This window comes from Aspergillus campestris (assembly GCF_002847485.1).
Source record: "Aspergillus campestris IBT 28561 chromosome Unknown P168scaffold_4, whole genome shotgun sequence".
NCBI classification, from domain to species: Eukaryota; Fungi; Ascomycota; class Eurotiomycetes; order Eurotiales; family Aspergillaceae; genus Aspergillus; species Aspergillus campestris.
This window is the reverse complement of record NW_020194339.1, coordinates 1837782-1857417: the sequence shown is the minus strand read 5'-3', so window position 1 is coordinate 1857417 and position 19636 is coordinate 1837782. Positions and strand designations below refer to the sequence as shown.

Genomic DNA, 19636 nt, shown 5'->3' with positions numbered 1-19636 from the left:
TTTCTCAAGACAATAGCCATTGGTCATGCAGCGTTTCCTGCGGATGGTTGATGGAAGGGTGGGATTGACCCACGAGTCATCCCGACCTTGTTGTCCGACTGGAGTGACATCGCCGGGGAAATCGATTCTATAAAGAACGAATCATGCGCAGCGGAGTAAAGATGGGGTACAGACGTTCAATGTCGAGATACCATGCATATCACAGCAAGCGCGAACAACGGTGAGAAGGGGTGGGCGGACACCCTGTGGTCGAGGTCTAGTTCTCCTATCGGGCTCTCCGCGCTCGAGAACGCAGGCAAAGAAGCGGATTGTTCTATCCAGGAGACGGGGGAAGAGAAGGAGGTAGATGGACAGGACTCACAGCCTCGCAATCTCGCCATCTGGATCGCAGTGAATGTCGTGTCGACCGTGTCGATTGTAGGTCAGCCTTACACTCAGTCTCAGGAATCCAACTGACAAGGGTGTATAGATATTCACTAACAAATCCATCTTCGCTCATGAGTCCTTCGGCCACTGCCAGATGGCCTTTGCAGCCTACCACTTCTGCATCACCGGCCTGACGCTGTGGACACTCTCGCGGCCGTGGTGCGGCACCTTCCAGAGCAAGCCCATCCCCATCTACCAGATCCTGCCCCTGGTAGCCCTGATGAGCTCGCAGGTCGTCCTTCAGAATCTCTCGCTCGCCTTCTCCTCCGTCATCCTGCACCAGCTCGTGCGCCTCCTCCTCACCCCAGCCACCGTCCTCCTCAACTTCCTCCTCTACGGCGTGACCATCCCATCTGCGTCCGTCCCCCCGCTCGCCACGCTGTGCTTCGGCGTCGGCGTCGTCACATACTACGACTCTTTGCCGGCGTCTGACTCTGTGGCAGCCGCGTCCACCTCCTCGAAGGGCGTGCTGTTTGCCCTTGCGGGCGTCTTCGCCAGCGCACTCTACACGGCTCTCATCGCGCGGTATCACCGCCACTTTGAGCTCAATAGCATGCAGCTCTTGTTGAATCAGGCGCCTGTGGCGACTGTGTTGCTGGCTTGCGTTGCTCCGTTTGCGGAGGGTCCTCCTGCGATGGTGCCATCGTCACTGTGGGGGTCTATTCTGATGGTGAGCTCTCCCCCCCGGACATACACACGGACAGAGAGAAGGAGACAGAGGGAGAAACAGAGAGAGTCTAATGAAGTAAGTAGAGCGGTGTATTGGCCTGCCTAGTCAACGTCTCGCAGTTCTACATCATCGACGGGATCGGCCCTGTGAGCAGCACGGTCATCGGACACTTGAAGACGTGTATTGTAGTTGGGCTGGGATGGGCACTGAGTGAGCGGCCGGTCTTACGACAGAGTATTGGTGGGGTTGTCATAGCTCTGGTGGGGATGACGCTGTATGTTCTATTCTCTCCCTCTATATGATTTGGTTGGCTGACTTGTATAGATATATGAAGGTGGTGGCGAGAGGTGGTGCGCAGTGATTTACACGATTAACTGTTGAATATTTGTTTCTTTTCGTATACGTTTTTCGTGTTCTTTAGTATATAATAGCTCATGCAGGCTATAAAGTTTACTGTTGGTTATTCGTTCGTTTTCTTATATAAATTCTGTGTTTTTTAGTAAATGATAGCTCATCAGATTATGAATTCAGTCAAATCAGCCTGCATATAGCCCTAAGTTGCAGCCGGTCTACTAGACGAAATAAGACTTCAGAACTCCAAAGTCCAAGAACCAAAATCTGAACATCCACCCAATCCCCCACCGGAGAGAGAACAAAAGAATTAACGGATTAGGATCGCCGGATCAGGATGGCATTGTGCCAAATACGACCTGACAGTCGCATCGTCTCCACATCGATCGCGATCTATATATATCTAAATCTGCCCTCTCCGTATGACCGACATATATCTACACCTCTACACCTCTACACACAGATCTACACAGACAATATACACACTGTAAACATGGCCACCGGCCCGTCCACCAAACGCTCCTCCAAGCGCTACCTGCGATGGTTCCTCGCCGTCGCCGTCCTCCTCGCCCTCATCTACAGCCTCCCCCAAGACGTCTCCCACCGTCTCCACCAAAAAGCCCCCTTCATCTCAACAACAAAGACACCACCCCAAGCACGCCAAATCTCCGCAGAACTGCTCCTATCCCGCCCCCTGGCTAACAAAGACTACACCTCCATCCCCAAAATCATCCATCAGACATGGTTTCCTGCAGGGACTAACATGTCCGAGCGTGCCCAGCGCTGGGTGAATACCATGCGCGGGTACAACCCCGACTGGGAGTACGTGCTGTGGGACGACCAGACGAATCGGCTGCTGGTCGAGACGCATTTTCCGTGGTTTTTGGACGCGTACGATGCGCTGCCGAAGGAGATTCTGCGTGCGGATGTTATCCGGAATTTGTACATGTTTGTTTTTGGGGGGTACGTCTTTTCCTCTTTCTTTCTTTCTTTCTTTCTTTCACTCTTGATTTGCTTTAAAAAATTGCCGGGAAAAAGAGAGTACTAAGATGATATATAGAATGTACGCCGACGTCGACACCGAAGCGCTCCGTTCCTCGAACGCCCTTTTCGCCAGCTACGCTACCTCTCTGTCACCCCATCTAGGCACACTGATGGACACAAAGAGCCCCCCAGAGTCCATGCAGCGGGCTTTTCTCGGCCGTATGAGCCACAGTGAGGACCTGCAGAGCTCAGCGGCCGTACCCAACGGATGGATGGCGTCTCCCCCAGGCCATCCCTTCTGGCTACTTCCCGTGCTGCACGTCCTCGAACAGCCCGAAGGCACAGGCGACGGGTCCGTCGAGGGCCTGACCGGCCCGGGAGCCCTCAGCGCCGTCATCGGGCGGTACTACGACAAGTTTGCGAACGGCACGGCGCGGGCACACGCCTGCGAGGCGATCCAGCGGTGGAAGCCTGGGTGGGATCTCTTCTGTCAGGGGGAGGACGTTGCCGATCTGCAGGATCGGTTGGTGCTGCTGCCGCAGAAACAGGTGTATCCGTTTAGCTGGGTGGATGATAAGGACTCGGTGTGTTTGGCGGCGTGGGAGAATCCGTTGTTCGATCCGGAGGAGTGTAAGAGGGTGATGGATGTGGATGCTTGGCCGAGTTATTTTATCACATATTGTACGCATTCGTGGTGATATCTCACTATACTGGATTATAATATACTTTTCTAATAATTTTAATTTACTTAAAACAATGGTTCTCCTTTTGCAGTACTTTCTGAATTCCATTCAACAAATCTGGTTCGGTGGACGAATCGAGATGGAGGTAACAGTCGCAGTGCCATTGATCCGATCCATTGTGACATTGATCCACAATCATCTACAAGTAATAAGTAGTACTTAACCATGTAGACAGACTGACAGATATTCGAGTACGCGGTAAAACACAATGATCGAGACAAGTCGGTCGTGGTCGACTGCGTTCTGCGTGGTGTATGTATCCTGACCATGCTAGCCCTAACTCACTAATATTTACATCTATCTGTATAGATCATGGATATTCTGGTCCAACATCACCATCCTCTTCAACAAATGGATTATTGAGACGGCCCAATTCAGTGAGTATCATTATAGCATCCATCTATATACATCCAACTAATAGTATACAGAATTCCGTAAGTCCCCCGACGGACATGAGAGAATAATCTCTAACAAACCAAGCCGTCATCCTCCCAACATGGCACCTCATCTTCGCCACGCTGGCCACGCAGGTCCTCGCTCGCACGACGACCCTACTGGACGGTCGAAAGAGCCTCAAATTGACGCCGGGGCTCCTCTTTCGCACATTGGGTCCCATCGCCGTGCTGAACAGCGGGAGCTTGATCTGCAGTAATATGGTCTATCTGTATCTGAGTGTGCCATTTTCGCAGATGTTGAAGGTATTCCCTCCCCACCTCTATTTTCCCCATTTCTCCCTCTCTCTAGAGAGAGATCAATATATATATATATATATGTATATACTAACAAGATAGGCCACCGGCCCAGTAATCACCCTCCTAACAAGCTGGCTCTGGGCCGTGTCCACACCCTCCAAAAACTCCCTCATCAACATCCTCATCCTCACAGCGAGCATCGCCTTCACGACAACCGGCGAACTGCACTTCTCCTGGCCCGGTCTCGGCTTCCAGCTCGCGGCGCTCGCCTTCGACGCCAACCGGCTCATTCTCATCCAGATCCTGCTAGCAGACGATGATCCCGCGCGGTCGATGGACCCGCTCGTGAGTCTGTATTACTATGCGCCTATGTGCGCGGCTATCAATGCAGTTGTTGTGTGGTTTACTGAGTGGGAGGCGTTCTCGTGGGAGGCGGTGCTTCGGACGGGGGTGGGGTTGTTGGTGTTGAATGCTGCGGGGGGGTTTATCTTGAATGTGGTGGTGTTTTTGTTGGTATGTTTCTTTTCCCCCTCTACATCATATATGTGTATATATACGTATACATATATGTGTATATGTGGTATTATAGTATAGGCTGACAAAACCAGATCAGACAAACCTCCGGCTTGACCACCACTCTCGTCAGCATTCCCAAGAACATCCTGCTCGTGTTTGCAGCCGTCCTCATCTGGGACACCCCCGTTACAACGCGACAGATAATAGGGTATACAGTGGCGCTGACAGCGCTGCTCAATTACTCTGTGGGATTGGGGGTGATTGCGCAGCGGGTGGGGGGTGGTATTCGGGGATGGATTAGGATGGGACGGAAGGGTGGGATTACGGATGGGAGGGAGAGGAAGGGGGATGTTGAGGCTGTTTAGATTGTCTTTTTTGATTTTATTCTATTGTTTGATTCTAATTGTATTATCTGTTTGAACCGTTTATTGATGGTTAGCCACTACGTAGTATCTGTATAGGATTAGGGGTACCGCTTGCGGGATATCAAATCCAGGTCAAATGTAACATGCACCACCCACGGTCTACTACATACCCAGTCCTCTTCGAACCATGGTAATAACATCCTCTTCAATCATCTAGAAAAAGACAATGCTACTACTAAAAATAACAAGATACAACTCCATCAACCAGCCAAAGAAGGAGGCACATCATCCCTCCCCCACGCACTCTCTTCACCCCCCAAAACAAGCACCAGCTCCCTCCCCTCCGTAAAGAAATCATGCCCCACCCAGCTCTTCTCATACGGAACCCCATCCAGCCTGGCCTCCTGAATATAAATATTTTTATAAGAGGGATCAAAGTTGACAGCGCGCACAGTAGCCGTCTTCCCCGTAAGCGGCGACGTAACGCGCACCGTTTCGAAGAACGGCGCTGTAATAAGGTACACGTTCTGGCCTGGGTTCGGAAACAGACCCATCATGCTCATTGCGACGAAGGAGCCCATTGCGCCGGAGTCGTCGTTGCCTGGGAGTCCGGCTGGTGTGGGGGAGAAGAACCGTGGGATGTAGAAGTGGGCGCGTTCAGTGGACTTTGCGGGGCGGCCGGCGTAGTGGTATTGGAAGACTGTTAGGAAGGAGGGCTCGTTGCCGATGTAGGTTAGGCCGCTGTCGTGGAGGTAGTCTAGACGCCGGATGAAGTTGCTTGGGCCGCCGAGGTGGGCGATGAGGCTGGACATGTCGTGGGGGACGAAGCTGTTCCTGTTAGTTAGATACTGGCAAGGAATCAAGAGAGGGAAGGGGGAAAGAAGGCATACAATTGATACTCCCAAATACTCGACTCGAAAGTCTCAGCGGCATCGTTCGTCAACGAACAAGCCGTCCCACTCTTATCTAAATTCGAACAAGTCATCGGATCCTGGTACCCCCACGTCCCATTCAAATACTTCGGCTGGAAGAAGCCCCTAAACCCCGTATCACTTCCATTGACAACAGACGTCTGATCCTCCCGGAATAGATTCTTCCAATACCCCGAGGTCCCCTCGTAGTGCTCCGCGTCGTCGAGCAGGTTCAGCCCGCGCGCGATCTGCGCAATCGCATAGTCGTTGTACGCGTATTCCAGCGTGCGCGAGACACTGCGCGTCATGGGTCCGAAGCCGATGTGGTCGAAGTCTTCGACGGGGATGTAGTGGAGGGATTTCCAGCTCGCGAGCCCGCCTCGGCCTTCGTTCGACCAGTCGTAGGGCTCTTCTTCGGCGTCGCGCTTTACTGCGGCGTACCCTGCTTCCCAGTCGATTCCGTCGGTGATGTTCTTGACGAAGGCGTCTGCGAGGACGATATCTGCGTCGGAGCCGCCTTGGGTGTAGCCTGTGGATATTAGCTGTGGTGCCTGAGATAGGGTAGGGTTCAATGTGACGGACCTTTGCAGAGTGACATGCGGCAATCAGGGAGCCAGCCCAGATGGCGCTGGGTGTCGATGAGAGATCGAATCATGCGACTCAGCGCTGAGGGATCAAAGATAGCCAGGAATGGGAGCTGAGACCGGAACGAATCCCAGAGACTGTCTCGTCAGATTTGGCCCAGGAAATGACCACGACCGTGGCCTGGATGGAGACTCACCAGTAAAACGAATCAAAATAAGGCTCCGTACTCCCCCACAGCGGATTCTCCCCCGTATAATCCTGCGGATTGACCATCGTCCGATAGATACTACTATAGAAGTTGGTCAACACCGAGGAATTCACCCCCGTGGTCGACACACGGATCGGCGCCATCTTCTCCCTCCATCTCTCTGTAGCCGCCGCGCGCGTGGCGTCGAAATCGAACGTCGGGATTTCAGACTCCGCGTTGTGACAGGCTTGCTCGATGCTGATGAAGCTGAGGCCGACCCGGGCCAGGATATCGTTGTCTTGGGAATCGTGGAATCGGACAAATGCGCCTCCCTGTGGGATCAGTCAGTAATCCCCCCAAATATGGGATCATGGACTACATATATTGATATATAGATCGTAGGTGTGTCATACCGGAAGAGGATACCCATTAATACTCCTCGAAATCTTCAAATCATGCACCCCAGCACTAGCCCTCGAGTTGACAAAGACGCCACTATCCCTCAGCGGACTACGACTTTGAAAGTCTGCACAGAAATACGGCGTATAATCACCACTCCCAAAGCTAGGCAAGAAGCGCGCATAGCCCGTCATACGCCCGGTGTCCGGATCCACCGCAATACTCGCATTATCCTGCCTCGTATCAGACAGATCCGTCAAATCCAGCAAAATCAACGGACTCGCGTCCTGCGCGGCGGGAAACGCAAAGCGGAAGAGCGACGCGTGGTGCGAGACGGTCATATCGACGCGAATCCCCGACGTCATGGTCAGGCCGAAGTAGCCCGGGCGCGCGGTAACCGAGTCCGCCGCGTAGGTCGTCTTGCGCTGTTTCTTGGGATACGTGCAGCCGTTGACGTCGTCGTTTGCGCACTCGGTGTATGGGAAGAGGGGGAAGTTGCCTAGGGATGGTGCGCCGCCTGTGCCTGAGTCGTGGAGGCTGCTGAAGCCCGTGATGTTGCTGCCGTCCAAGGCGAAGCCGCCTTGGTTGCTGCCCGAGTCGGTGTCGGCGACGGCTTTGGTCATGCCGTAGGGTAGGGACGCGCCGGCGAAGACGTTGCCTGGATGGGATTAGATGGGTGTTTGTTTCTTCTGAGAACCGGGGATAGGGCCATACCGCCATTGGCACTGCCGATGAGAGGATCAACATATTGGAGCACGTCGTCGTCTGGAAGAGCTGCTTGGACGGTTGAGATGGCGCAAAGTAGCGCGCAAAAGGCCCGAAAAACCATCCTCAAAGTCGTCCGTTCGTAGAGAAAGCTGGACGAAAGACTGAGTCTCTGGAAGCTTCAGCGAACGGGCTGATCGTTTCCTCGGCCATAACACCAAGGGCCCCCCTGGAATGCTGGCCCGCCAGCCTTCGCCCGCCGTGCAATTTCCCGGTGGAATGCATTGTGCCTGTGCCTCCCGCCGTGTCTAGGGGTAGACAGGGGCAGACCCAACGGACATGAATGGCCGTCGTGCGACGGAACACAGACGGACTGTGGAATGTTGGCCGGTGGAACGCGTGAAAATGTGCCAAGATTGGCATTCGGTCGGCCTGATGAGAGATGCGATGGCAGGGATGAGGGTGACCCCGGTCGTGATTGCGACTCAACCGTCGACGACTACATGATTCCAACCACCCCGGGGTACGTCTACAACCATTCGATCTGACATGGGATATATATATATATATATGCATTCTCCTGACATACTACGCTAGTCAACACGACCACCGGTTCAAATAACAGAACCCGTTCAATCCATGGTATATACCGGAGACTTGACCAGCACGTTCATCGGTCCTCGTCCACGCACCTCCGCCGTCACAAAACACGCCAACCGGACCCGACCGTGACCCGCCGTGCCGCCTCGCTCCTCGGCCACGGGCCGGGAGCCCTCGCCGCTGGTGCCCGCGGCGGATCCGGCGGATCCGGCGGGCCCCGGCGGCGCGGGTCCCGCGGCATTCGGGACCGGTCGGCGACCCATCATCAGCGAGGTGAACATGGACCGCCGTTGCTTGCCGTCCGGGGGCGCGGGTCCCGACGGGTCCTCGCGATCCGCGTCGATCTCGTCTGGGCCGGGCCCCTCGGGCGACCGATCCTGGTCGACGGAGCCGCGCAGCGCCCCGCCGGAGATGGCCTCGCCGCTGACGCCGGTCAGGGGCGGGATGCCCGTCTCCACCTTCATGGTCATCTCCCGCAGCGGGGTGCCGGGGAGCACATACTCGATGCACATGTCGCGCGACTCCAGCGGGATCCTGTCGGCGATGCCCACGGCGTTCTCCACGATCATCCGCACCCCGTTGTCGATACCGGGCGGCGGGGGATCGCCCAGGTGCATGACCAGCGTGGCGACGAGGTTGGCCACCAGGCGCTCTATCAGGTCGGCGCGGTACGTGTCCGCGGCGGGCCCCTGCAGCGCGTCGGTCAGCCCGTCGAGCGTGGTGCGGCGCCAGTTGGAGATGCGCGCGATGGCATTCTCCTTGTCCTCCTCGGTGGTGGTCTGGCCCTGCTGCCGGCGCAGGTTCATCTCGATGCTCTTGAGCTGGCGGCTGAGCGAGGACTCGAGGGCCGGGTGGAAGTGACACTCGAAGAGCTCGTCGACGAGCCAGCGGCTGATGACCGCCCGGCCGATGGCGGTCATCTCCTTGGTGCCCGTCTGATGGGCGTCGTCGTTCACGAATCCGACCAGCCACGAGGGTAGGCTCCTCCAGTCCTTGCGGACGGCGAAGGCTAGGTCCTTGATGGCGCCCTCAAGGCGACCGAACCGGTTGGCATACTCATTATCATCTAGGACCGTGCGCGAGACGGCCATACGCTGGTGGGCGACGATATTCTGCAGGTGCTGCACCTGGGCTTCCTTTTCGAAATAGTAGCGTTTCACCTTGGAATATTTGGCCTCTGTTGTATCATCAGTGGAACCGATCACGGGATAGAAAGATGAAATAAATAACAAAGAGAAGACATACGCAATTCGTCATGTTTCTGGACCAAGGTGCGGACGTCCACGTCCGCTGATTCCTCCCGCGCCCGGTTGCTGGGCGCGGTGGGAGGACTCCGACCGGACTCAGAGGACGGTGGGGGTGGCTGCGACTGGGATTGTTGCTGCGAGTGGGGCGGGGTCGCGGTATTGCCGCGGAGCCCAGTTTCCGGGGCGGAGCCCTGGGGGTACGGCGAATGGCCGCCGGAGGAGGCGGCAGCGTTGGCGGACGAACCAGCCGGGGAACCGCCGGACGGGCGATCAGACATGCCACTCAGCGAGGTTGCAGATGAGAACTCGGAGTGGGGTGGTTGCGGGGGCAGCGGGGATGGCGGACCGAGCGACTGGCGGGACGGGGGTCGGGTGTGCAAGAGACGGTCCAGGTGCGGGTTGCTGGCGTTCCCCTCGGAGGGCAGTCGCGAGGATTCGACGGGGGAGGGGCGGTATATGCTTTCAAGGCGCGAAGAATCGGTGGTCGAACGTTGGATAGCGGGGGGTGGGGGGAGGGGTGAATGGGGCGGTCGGACAGCGTTGTGCGGCATGGGTGATTCGGGGGAATTCTGATGGGGTTCTACTGCATCGTCTGGGGCACTAAGCGCCGGACGATGGTGGTGGTGATGGTGGTGTTGATGGGGTTTGGCGGTGGTGTCCAGGGACAACGGGCGGCGATGACGCGGGTCCGAGGGGGACGGCTTCCTCACGGACAGATTGCGTCCCAAGAAACTGGGTGGGTCTCGCGGGGGATTGGCGGGGTGTCGCGAGAAGAGATTCCGACGGGACTTGGTCGGAAGCTCTTGATCTTCGAGTTGATCCTCGGAAGACGAGGGCCACGACTGATCGGAGGAGTCAGCATCGATGCAGGGTTGCAGCTGTAGCCGCAGGAGAAGCAGGAGCAAGCAGTTCGTACCGGTGGAATGGTGGTGGCAGTAGAAGAAGTAGTAGTAGTAGTAGTAGTAGTGGTAGTAGTGGTAGTAGGTGTCCTTGAAGCGGTGGTATTTAAAGTGGTGGTGGGGACCGGCGGGTTCACCGTGGGCAGAGAATTGAAATTCTGAGATCGTCGCTGGGACTGTGCGCGACGAGGAAACGAGGGCTGCGTGGCCGAAGAACGAGGCTGAGGCAGCGGCTTAGTAGAGGCGTCTTGGGTAGTGGAGACGGAGAAACGGCGGTCGAGATCGACGACGCCAGGGGGGTTAGATAGGAGATTCTCAACGGAACGGAATGCAGGAGAGGAAGTAGGTGGAGACTTGTTCTTGCTGCGACGGAAGAGGGGCATGGAGATGGAGGGGGAGGATAACAAGATAAAACAAGAGAGAGGGAGAAAGAAGAAGAGAGGAGAGAGAGGAAGAGAAGATGAAGTCGAAGTGAAGGAAGAAGGAAGGACGAAGGAGCGAAAAGGAGGCGATGCGGGACAGGCGGGCACGTGATTGGCTGTGCTGATATCAGAGCATGATACAGGCGATCAAATCGATAGATAGATGGATAGATACTTATTATTTATATATTCTATTGGTGTTGTTTAAGTTCGATTTACTCTTGTCTGTATGGAAATGATGCAACAGAGGGAAACAAGGCGGAAACAAGTGGGGTGCCTGAGTGGACAGGGACAGTGCGCATGAGTCAGCTGTGCAGCACAACAAAGCAAACAGACAAACGTAGCAAAGTAAACAAACAGACAATCTGAACAAACTCAATAAACAGAACAAAGTATACAAACTAAGCAAACAACCAATTTCATCGTCACTACTTGGTACATCTGCATCTTCATCTTCATCTGGTATTCTGCTCTGTATACCCTTCTCTCCCACCAGATCCCTCATGTCGTCCCAATTCCTCAATCGCTCCCTCTTACGGGAGGTAAGTACCCTGACATCCACGCAGTTATGGGAAACGAAGAAACAAACTCATGTTTCCATCCAGGTGACCAAGTCCCCCATCTCCGCCTCGTATACTCGCATCACTCCGGCTCTCCCGGCCATCTCTCGTCCATTCGCCTCCAACTCCGCGCCCCGTCCGTCATCTCTTGCCGTATTGCAACATGTCCGATCTCACCCCTCCCCGCACACTCGGAGGGCGGCCTCCCGACTGGCACAGGCCATAATGCCCCGTCCCGGCAGTTCCACCGAAAACTACGTGGCGTACGGAATGACCCAGAAGCTCTTTGAGGCCTGCTCGACCCAGGCCGATTACAGTATACCCCAGGTCGCACAGAAAGGAGCCCAGGTCCCCAAGACGGAAGGCGGGGAGGATCTGGGTGTGGGGACGGGCTGGTGGTATGAAGGTAATTAACCGCCTCGTCTCGAGAATCATCGCATTTCCTCAATGCGAAAGAAGCGGAGTGGGAACGGGAAGAAGAAGAAACTAATATCTGCAGAACTGGGTCTCCTCCCCACCTTCTCCACCTGGTCCCAAGTCACCTTCCTCCACATGTACCTCCTCACCGTCCGATTGCGCGCCCTGCCCTCGCGCGACAGTCTCCAGACCTACTCCCGCCACCTGATCGACCATTTCTCGCACAGCGCCGAACACCGCATGGACGTCCTCCACGGCTTCACCAGCCGAGCGATCCGCAACAAGTTCCTCAAGGACCTCTTCATCCAGTGGCGCGGCATCCTCGCCGCCTACGACGAGGGCCTCGTCAAGGGCGATGCCGTCCTGGGCGCCGCCGTCTGGCGGAACCTCTGGAAGGCCAGCTACAACGCCCCCGACGGCTCCGAGCTCGACTGGGCCAAGATCGCCCAGGTCGTCGCCTACATGCGCCGGGTCACCGCCGACCTGGCTCAGATGTCCGAGGCCGATCTCGTGACCCATCTGGCCCAATCGACGGGCGGAAAGCCCGCCGTCTTTGGGTACTCCGAGTTGGATAAGCGGCTGGTGGAAGCCAAGCGATGAGTTCGTTCGCACTCAGGATGAACTGACTGTCTGAGCTGGCTTTACTGTTACTTGTATTAATATTTCTACGAGATGTCTTACTAAAAGATTGGCCCGAGGTACTTGTCTATTAATCAAATGATGTACAGTAGTCTCCTCTGCGCTCCATTGTACCCTCAGAACCCACCAGAGAAACAGACGAGATCGTTTCCAAAAGTAGGATGGTCGTAATTATAGAACCGGGCGGAGCCAGTGCCGACCCACCGGACGGAGAGCCGACACCCGCTGACGTTAGATGGTTACGGCGGTGGCTCAGCTCGCACGCGTGCCAGTAATTTCGGACCCAGTGGGATAGGAATGTTCTCCTGATCAACCATGACCTGATCGGCTGATCGGCTGATCGGCGGAGAAGGATGACAACTGTCGGTTCGGAGCCTGACTGCCCTGCAGCCGAGGAGACGGATCGTGATGCGTTAAGGCAAACTTTTGGTTGTCGTAATAGATAGATAGATAGATGAATAGATAGATAGGCCGCCCGCAGCGCACTCTACCTTTGCGACAAAAAGGTAGACGAAAGGAAAAGGAAGACAGATCGGCTGAGAGCACTAGCGACGACCCTTAGGCTTCCCCCGACTAGGTTTCTTCCTTCCAGCCAAAGCCTTCCCTTTGACAGAGAAAATGTCACTTTTGCTAAGATTGAGCGTCCCGCCGGCGAACTTGCCGACCGAGGGCCCACCAACGCCGCGCTCCCGGTGTCCGCTGCTCGACTTGTTCTTCTTGTGCGCGGGCTTCTCGAGAATGATGCCGTTCTCCCGTGCGTCGCGGCGGCGCTTGTCTTCCTTCGTCTCAGCCTTGGCTTTGATGCCTCTCCGGTGCGCGGACGGCATCTTCTGGTGATACAGCGATGATTTGGCGCCGAGTTCCTGCATGCGCAGATCGAGCGCCTTAAGTCGGTTCTTTCCGGTCGGGGCTAGATCGGATGCGTCTTCCAAAAGGTGCGACTCCTTGAGTAATCGTTGCAATGCGAGGTCGTGTTTCAAATTGTCGGCTTCCTTGGGGTCATCGTCTTCTTTCTCTTTCGTCGGGGCGCGCTTGACGGCGGTCGGTTTCTCTGCGAGAGACGGAAGTTTGGAAGACTGCAGTGGCCGGCCGTTAGCTTGGATTCCCTCTTTAAGGTGTAGATAGAGAATATGGACATACCATAAAGGCTTTGCGAGCCTTTTTGCTCGCGAGGTGCTCACTCGAGGATGCATCCCGGTGCTCGATCACCTCCACTTCGCTTTCTTCACCCTCGCCAGACACGCCGCTCCATTCGGACCCAGACTCGAAATCAGATCCTTCTCCATCGGAACCGGTTTCCTCTGCCTCGTCGGACTCCTCGTCGACAGCCTCCTCGGGCGCCTCAATGGGTTCGAATTGCGCCTCGAAAAATTTGCGAAAGACGTCATGGGCCGACGTATCGGCGACAGCGGGAGGGGCGTCTTCTTCTTCTTTGGTAGTCGATCTCGACACCACCGACGTGTCTCTCTTCCGTTTGCCTACCATTTTGCTTCAAGTCATGTAGAGATGGGTTGTGTCGTGGAGAGAAGGGTCTTGGTTGCTCCGCGGAGGTAAATTTTCGGTCAGATCACGTGCGATAAGATAGGAACACCCCTCGATCATCCCCACCAAAGATGGCGCATCGAAAAACCTCATTGCCAGCGTCCTCAGGAAAAGCCATTGCACGCCTGAAAAATGACCAAATTCCGCCCTTGTATTGACCTGCACTCGGGGCAGGTGAAGCAGATTGTCGGAGGCACATTGAGCACCGTGGCTGCGGATCTCAAGACGAACTACGTCTCCAAACTCCCGGCGAGCCACTATGCGGCCCTATATCAGAAGCACAACCTCCGTGGCGGTCACGTTGTCATGCTGGGACCCGGGAATGACGACGCTGCGAAGGAATCTCTCCGGACGTGGCCGGGTGGGCTGCAGGTTGCGGGGGGGATCACGGATAAGAATGCCCAGTATTGGATCGACCAGGGTGCGGAGAAGGTGAGCGATTCGTATTGACGACAATGCCATTGATTATTTGGCGTGCGAGTGCTGATATCAAGATATAGGTGATCATCACCTCCTTCCTCTTCCCCGAAGGCAAATTCTCCCAGGAACGTCTAGAATCGGTACTGGCTGCGCTGGGCGGAGACAGGTCGAAGCTGGTCTTGGATCTGAGCTGCCGGCGCAAAGACAACACCTGGTTTGTAGCCATGAACCGCTGGCAGACCATTACAGAGATGGAGATCAACCAAAGTACGTACTCTCACTTCGTTCTTCGCGTCTATAGACACACGCTGACCGCCGCAGAATCCATCTCGCTGCTCGAGCCCTACTGCTCGGAATTCCTCATCCACGCCGCCGATGTGGAGGGACTGCAGCAAGGCGTGGACGAAGAGCTCGTGTGTAAGCTCTCCCAGTGGTGCACCATCCCCATCACCTATGCTGGCGGTGCGCGCAGTCTGCAGGACCTGGAGAAAGTCCACGCCAGTAGCCAAGGCAAGGTGGACTTGACGATCGGGAGCGCTTTGGACATCTTTGGGGGTTCTGGGGTGACTTTTGACGAGTGTATTCAGTGGAACCAGTCGCATTAGATGTTTCATAATCATTAAAATGTATATAGACAATGCTTTAGAACTTTATGCGGCCAAATAAGATCCTATACTTGCTCTATACGTGGACAGATCACGTGCACGGAGATTTGCGGAGACCAATTCGGCGAAACAACTTCTCTCCAACATTTACTCTTCGCCCGTTCGCGCTCATTGAGGGTGCACTATCTATTAATCCAATCTATTGAAGATACTCCAAACTACCGGAGTCGCCCTCTACCAGGGTAACCAATAACCATGAACCATGCCACGCGACGCGCCGTAACGCAGCTCCTCAAGCGACAAACCCAGCGAAGCCGCATCCCGTCGCGACGATGCGCCTCGACCTTCGAGAAAAGACAGTGGTCGACACCACTCGCGCAGAACCTAGCCAACGCAATCAAAGTGACCGGCCCGATCCCGATCGCAGCATTCATGCGCCAAGTGCTCACCTCCCCGGACGGCGGGTACTACACGACGCGCCCCGAAGGCGACGGGGAAGTCTTCGGCAAGCACGGTGACTTCGTCACGTCGCCCGAGATCTCGCAGGTTTTCGGCGAATTGGTCGGCCTGTGGACGATCACAGAGTGGATTGCTCAGGGGCGGAAACGGAGTGGCGTGCAGCTGATTGAAGTTGGGCCGGGCAAGGGGACGCTGATGGATGATATACTACGGGTGGGTTGAGTCAGCTTTGGTTGGATCAATTGGAGATTGATGCGCACGAGAGTGGATGCTGACCTTTTGCGCGTCTTAATATAGACTTTCCGGAACTTCAAAACATTTACGTCCAGCATCGAGGCGATCTACCTCGTCGAGGCGAGCCCTACGCTCCGCGAGGTGCAGAAAAAGCTCCTCTGCGGCGATGCCCCGATGGAGGAGACGGAGATTGGACATCGCAGTACGAGCAAGTATTTTGATGTCCCGGTAGTCTGGGTAGAAGACATCCGGTTATTACCGCAGGGTGAGTGAAGAGGACCGGACGACGACCTGTGATTCAATCGCTAACATTGAAAACCACAGAGGAGGACAAGACACCATTCATATTCGCGCACGAATTCTTCGACGCCCTCCCCATCCACGCCTTCGAATCCGTTCCCCCATCACCAGAGAACCAGCCCCAAGAACCCCAACAGATCATGACCCCCACAGGCCCCCAAAAGCTCCACACACCCCTCAAAGCCGCCAACACCCCCCAGTGGCGCGAACTCATGGTCACGCTGAACCCTAAAGCCGTCGAAGAGGACCTCCCCGGCGAAGCAGAGTTCCAACTAACGCGAGCGCCCGCATCAACCCCGTCATCCCTCGTCATCCCCGAGATCTCCGAGCGCTACAAAGCACTGAAGAACCAGCCCGGCTCGACCATCGAAATCAGCCCCGAGAGCCGAATCTACGCGTCTGATTTCGCCCGCCGCATTGGAGGCGCCAGCAACAACGCCAAACAGGGCGCCGCAGCTCGGCAACCACCTCCCCCAGCGAAGCGCACCCCCTCCGGCGCAGCCCTCATCATGGACTACGGCACAATGTCCACCATCCCGGTGAACTCACTGCGCGGAATCCAGAACCACAAGAATGTCGCGCCTTTGTCATCCCCCGGCCAAGTGGACGTCAGCGCCGACGTCGACTTCTTCTCACTGGCGGAGGCGGCCATCGACGCCAGCGAGGGCGTCGAAGTCCACGGTCCTGTCGAGCAGGGTACTTTCCTGCAGAGTATGGGCATCGCGGAGCGCATGCAGCAACTGCTTAAGGGCGTTGAGGACGAGGAGAAGCGCAAGACGCTGGAGAGTGGGTGGAAGCGGTTGGTTGAGCGTGACGGGGATGGCATGGGTAAGCTTTATAAGTTTTTGGCTATCGTCCCTGAGAAGGGGGGCAAACGTCGGCCGGTTGGGTTTGGGGGGAGCGTTGTCATGTAATGACTGGGTAGAAAGATAAAAGGTGTGTAGTATATTGTAATATAGATAGACGATACTTGTTCCACACGTGCCAACGAGGCGTTCGCCATAACATATTGTCTAGAATCTAAGTATCAAGTAAAACGGGTATCTCCCATGCACAGAAACAACCAGCCAGTAAAGCAGTCAACCAAAATCCAAAGAGAAGGAAAAATCAATACATCTTCCAAACATCCTCCGCATAAGCCTCCGTCAACCGCACATCCTTCCCATACTTCTCCTGCCACTCGACGAACCCGCCCTCGAGGACAAACACCTCCTGGCCGGTCTTGGCCGCCTCCTCGGCGCCGAGGACGCGCTCGCGCTCACGGGCGTAGCGCAGCGCCGCGGAGGGGCCCCGCTGCTGACTGAGAGCGCAGTGGAAGACGACCTTTTCTTTGTCTTTGAGGGTGCGGATGAGTTCGGGGAGGTGGAGCTCGAGAGAGGAGCTGGGGATCCAGGTGGAGGTGGTGATGTGGCCGCCGACGTGGTCTGTTCGTTGTTAGTTGCGTGTTCAGAATTGGTGGCGGAGAAGATAGGTAGGATAAAAAGATGTACCTGAGTCGCGGACGTCGATAATGGCGAGCTTGCTGGGGGAGCTGGTGGAAAGGAGGAGCTCGGACAGGGCGTCGCGACTCATGCGGGGAAGAGTCCCGATGGTGATGATCGACATTTTGTATCAGCGATGTTGCTTCTGGGGTGGTTGCTTTGGGAAGATTATGAGAAGGATGAGAGCGACGAGTCTAGAGACGAGGGAATACCACCGTGACCTGGTTATGATAGACAGCCGTTGACGGAGAGTGAGGGGAAGATGAAGCTCAAAAGAATCGATCGCGGGGAAGATTGATGCGGTCACGTGTTGCGGTGTTTGCCTTGGGCATCATACTACGCTGGGAGGTTCAACGTCGCTTCTAGGTAGGATGTGAAATGACCCGGGAAAATGGAAAGAAAAGAGCATAGGAATTTGTGGAATTCACTGATCCCTCCTCCATGCCGCCCCGATGTATATAATATCACAGCTCCGTGTCATCATGGCCTACAACGGGATCATCGCCCACGTCCACATCGATCGGGTCTTCCCATGACTGCGAGATCAACGTAGCCACGTTGTGACCCATCAGAGCGCTGGTTTCCATCGTGGAGATGAAGCTCTCGATGCCTCCCGTGTACCAGATGTTCGACGATAACTCCGTGTCCTCGAAGGTGACCCGGGGGTAGAGGAACGGATAAGGGTTCCAAATCTTCTCGTGGAACCAGCTGACGTCGCTCTTGGGAAGATCAGCAATGGTCTGGTTGGCAGTGCTGGCTGCATTGTCAGCGTCCAAGCCCAGGATGTTTCGCAGGAACTCGGCCGTTGGCTGTTCGGGCGAGAAGATCTTGTAAACATAGTGGTCCTGATCGTCGTGAGCGGATGAGCGAGGCGGCTTGGCGGTTTGAAGGGTGCTGATGCTCCAGAAACCGGCTGGGCCTACGCCTTTTCTGCTTGAACCGAGGTCGGTTCCCGCCGGAAGTGTGGTCAAGACCGTCTCCGGGACCTGGTCGTCGGGCCCCGTTCGACCAAAATACTTGGACGAGAGTCGGTGTGGAGACGAGAATAGCGTCACATAAAGCTCGACGTAGGGGATCTCATCCGGAACGATGTCGAGGGGCGGGTTGATCGCGATATCGGAATATTGGAGAGGGCCGGCGATAACGACCTCATCGAATGTCTGCTTCTGTTCGGCATTGTTCGCTTCGAATGTCACAGTCAAGCTGTGATCATGATTCCGGTCGATAGAGGTTACGGCGTGGTTAAATCGAAAGTTCGCCTTTGCAGCCTTGAGCATTCCATCAAAAATGCGCCAGTTCCCGCCTTCAATCGCCATTGCCCCATCCGTAGCCATGCACACCATCGCCTCGAGACCGTGGATCAAGGGAAGATTCTGTCCGTAGTTTACACGCGTGCTGGCCTGGATGATTTCCCGGGCAAAATCAGGAGACACGCTGTTTTGATCGAGGTACACGCTCCCAGGAGTGGCGGTTGTGTCGAGCAAACCGACCGCTTCAGCGGCAGCCGAGAGGGATCGGAAGGGGAAGAGAGGCTCATCGTAGAGTCGCAGGAACTTGCCCACCGTGGCCTTCATCAGGCGTTGTGTCCGTACCGGTGCCCATCCGTAGCGCCAGAGCAATTTGCCAATGTTCCACCAGCTGTAAGTGTCCTGCAATATAAATGCAAATTGCTCTCCATCCCAGATCCCAATGGTGTCCACGGATTCTCTGGGGCGGGCGTGACCGGCACTGCGGGCGGACAGTCCCAGGTCCCGGGATGCATTCACCAGATGCTCATTGACCTGGACAAAGATGGATGCCCCTAGCTCCACCGGATAGACAGGGTCGTCGAAGACATTGACCGTGGTGGACCGGCCACCGACATGGGACTCACGCTCAAAGACGGTGATGTTGACCGGAATATCGGAGTCATCTGCATGTTTTCGCAAGAAGTACGCCGTGGAGGCCCCTGCGGCGCCCGCGCCTAATCCATACCGTTTAGTCTGGACAATGGGAATAGATGGATGGTAGGATACTCACCGATCACTGCCACTCGTTTGGGTGCTGCATCATCAGCTGTGGCCAAGGCAATCAAGGAGAGTATTGCCACATAAAGAACAGACAGGGAGTGAAGAATAGTCATCATAGAGAAATTTTTGAACGTCAACACTCTCAGGGAGCTGACTGGTTGATAGTCGAGTATTTGAGTGGTCCTAGCTTAAGCTGTAGGAGCTGGTCAATTGACGATCAATAGTGTCTCTTGAGCGTTCCAAGCAGACATCCCATATCAAACAAGAT

The 19636-nt window shown here is 55.6% G+C and overlaps 9 protein-coding genes across 9 annotated transcripts; 4 read left to right on the top strand and 5 right to left on the bottom strand.

The window, feature by feature from the left end:
* Positions 1-192: 192 nt before the first annotated feature.
* On the top strand, positions 193-3129 carry P168DRAFT_310128 (uncharacterized protein; the record flags this gene model as incomplete). Its single annotated transcript, XM_024839373.1, has 5 exons — positions 193-417; positions 470-1096; positions 1180-1374; positions 1977-2410; positions 2508-3129. 5 exons carry the CDS (start codon positions 193-195, stop codon positions 3127-3129), a joined length of 2103 nt encoding a protein of 700 aa, XP_024694597.1.
* Positions 3130-5007: 1878 nt separating this feature from the next.
* On the bottom strand, positions 5008-8039 carry P168DRAFT_310127 (glycoside hydrolase family 92 protein; the record flags this gene model as incomplete). Its single annotated transcript, XM_024839372.1, has 7 exons — positions 5008-5575; positions 5638-6187; positions 6241-6380; positions 6440-6762; positions 6844-7487; positions 7544-7698; positions 8035-8039. The coding sequence occupies 7 exons, from the start codon at positions 8037-8039 to the stop codon at positions 5008-5010; spliced, it is 2385 nt and encodes a 794-aa protein (XP_024694596.1).
* Positions 8040-8096: 57 nt separating this feature from the next.
* On the bottom strand, positions 8097-10889 carry P168DRAFT_310126 (uncharacterized protein). The gene is made up of 3 exons (XM_024839371.1): positions 10298-10889; positions 9380-10223; positions 8097-9311 (listed from the first exon to the last, which is right to left on the bottom strand). The coding sequence occupies exons 1-3, from the start codon at positions 10661-10663 to the stop codon at positions 8167-8169; spliced, it is 2355 nt and encodes a 784-aa protein (XP_024694595.1). The 5' UTR covers positions 10664-10889; the 3' UTR covers positions 8097-8166.
* A 294-nt stretch (positions 10890-11183) lies between these two features.
* Positions 11184-12391, top strand: P168DRAFT_289398 (uncharacterized protein). The gene is made up of 3 exons (XM_024836993.1): positions 11184-11244; positions 11308-11668; positions 11762-12391. The coding sequence occupies exons 1-3, from the start codon at positions 11206-11208 to the stop codon at positions 12277-12279; spliced, it is 918 nt and encodes a 305-aa protein (XP_024694594.1). The 5' UTR covers positions 11184-11205; the 3' UTR covers positions 12280-12391.
* Positions 12392-12401: 10 nt separating this feature from the next.
* Positions 12402-13803, bottom strand: P168DRAFT_326293 (uncharacterized protein; the record flags this gene model as incomplete). Its single annotated transcript, XM_024841109.1, has 2 exons — positions 12402-13394; positions 13459-13803. The coding sequence occupies 2 exons, from the start codon at positions 13801-13803 to the stop codon at positions 12864-12866; spliced, it is 876 nt and encodes a 291-aa protein (XP_024694593.1). The 3' UTR covers positions 12402-12863.
* A 189-nt stretch (positions 13804-13992) lies between these two features.
* Positions 13993-14885, top strand: P168DRAFT_233566 (1-(5-phosphoribosyl)-5- ((5-phosphoribosylamino)methylideneamino)imidazole-4-carboxamide isomerase HIS6; the record flags this gene model as incomplete). The annotated part of the gene is made up of 3 exons (XM_024833373.1): positions 13993-14292; positions 14361-14547; positions 14602-14885. 3 exons carry the CDS (start codon positions 13993-13995, stop codon positions 14883-14885), a joined length of 771 nt encoding a protein of 256 aa, XP_024694592.1.
* A 165-nt stretch (positions 14886-15050) lies between these two features.
* P168DRAFT_266893 (class I SAM-dependent methyltransferase) lies at positions 15051-16792 on the top strand (the record flags this gene model as incomplete). Its single annotated transcript, XM_024835004.1, has 3 exons — positions 15051-15557; positions 15642-15843; positions 15903-16792. The coding sequence occupies exons 1-3, from the start codon at positions 15141-15143 to the stop codon at positions 16790-16792; spliced, it is 1509 nt and encodes a 502-aa protein (XP_024694591.1). The 5' UTR covers positions 15051-15140.
* Positions 16793-16814: 22 nt separating this feature from the next.
* P168DRAFT_289395 (phosphatase YCH1) lies at positions 16815-17481 on the bottom strand. The gene is made up of 2 exons (XM_024836992.1): positions 17369-17481; positions 16815-17302 (listed from the first exon to the last, which is right to left on the bottom strand). The coding sequence occupies exons 1-2, from the start codon at positions 17448-17450 to the stop codon at positions 16986-16988; spliced, it is 399 nt and encodes a 132-aa protein (XP_024694590.1). The 5' UTR covers positions 17451-17481; the 3' UTR covers positions 16815-16985.
* A 342-nt stretch (positions 17482-17823) lies between these two features.
* P168DRAFT_317497 (putative prenylcysteine lyase) lies at positions 17824-19481 on the bottom strand (the record flags this gene model as incomplete). The annotated part of the gene is made up of 2 exons (XM_024840109.1): positions 17824-19322; positions 19379-19481. The coding sequence occupies 2 exons, from the start codon at positions 19479-19481 to the stop codon at positions 17824-17826; spliced, it is 1602 nt and encodes a 533-aa protein (XP_024694589.1).
* Between the last annotated feature and the right edge of the window lie 155 nt (positions 19482-19636).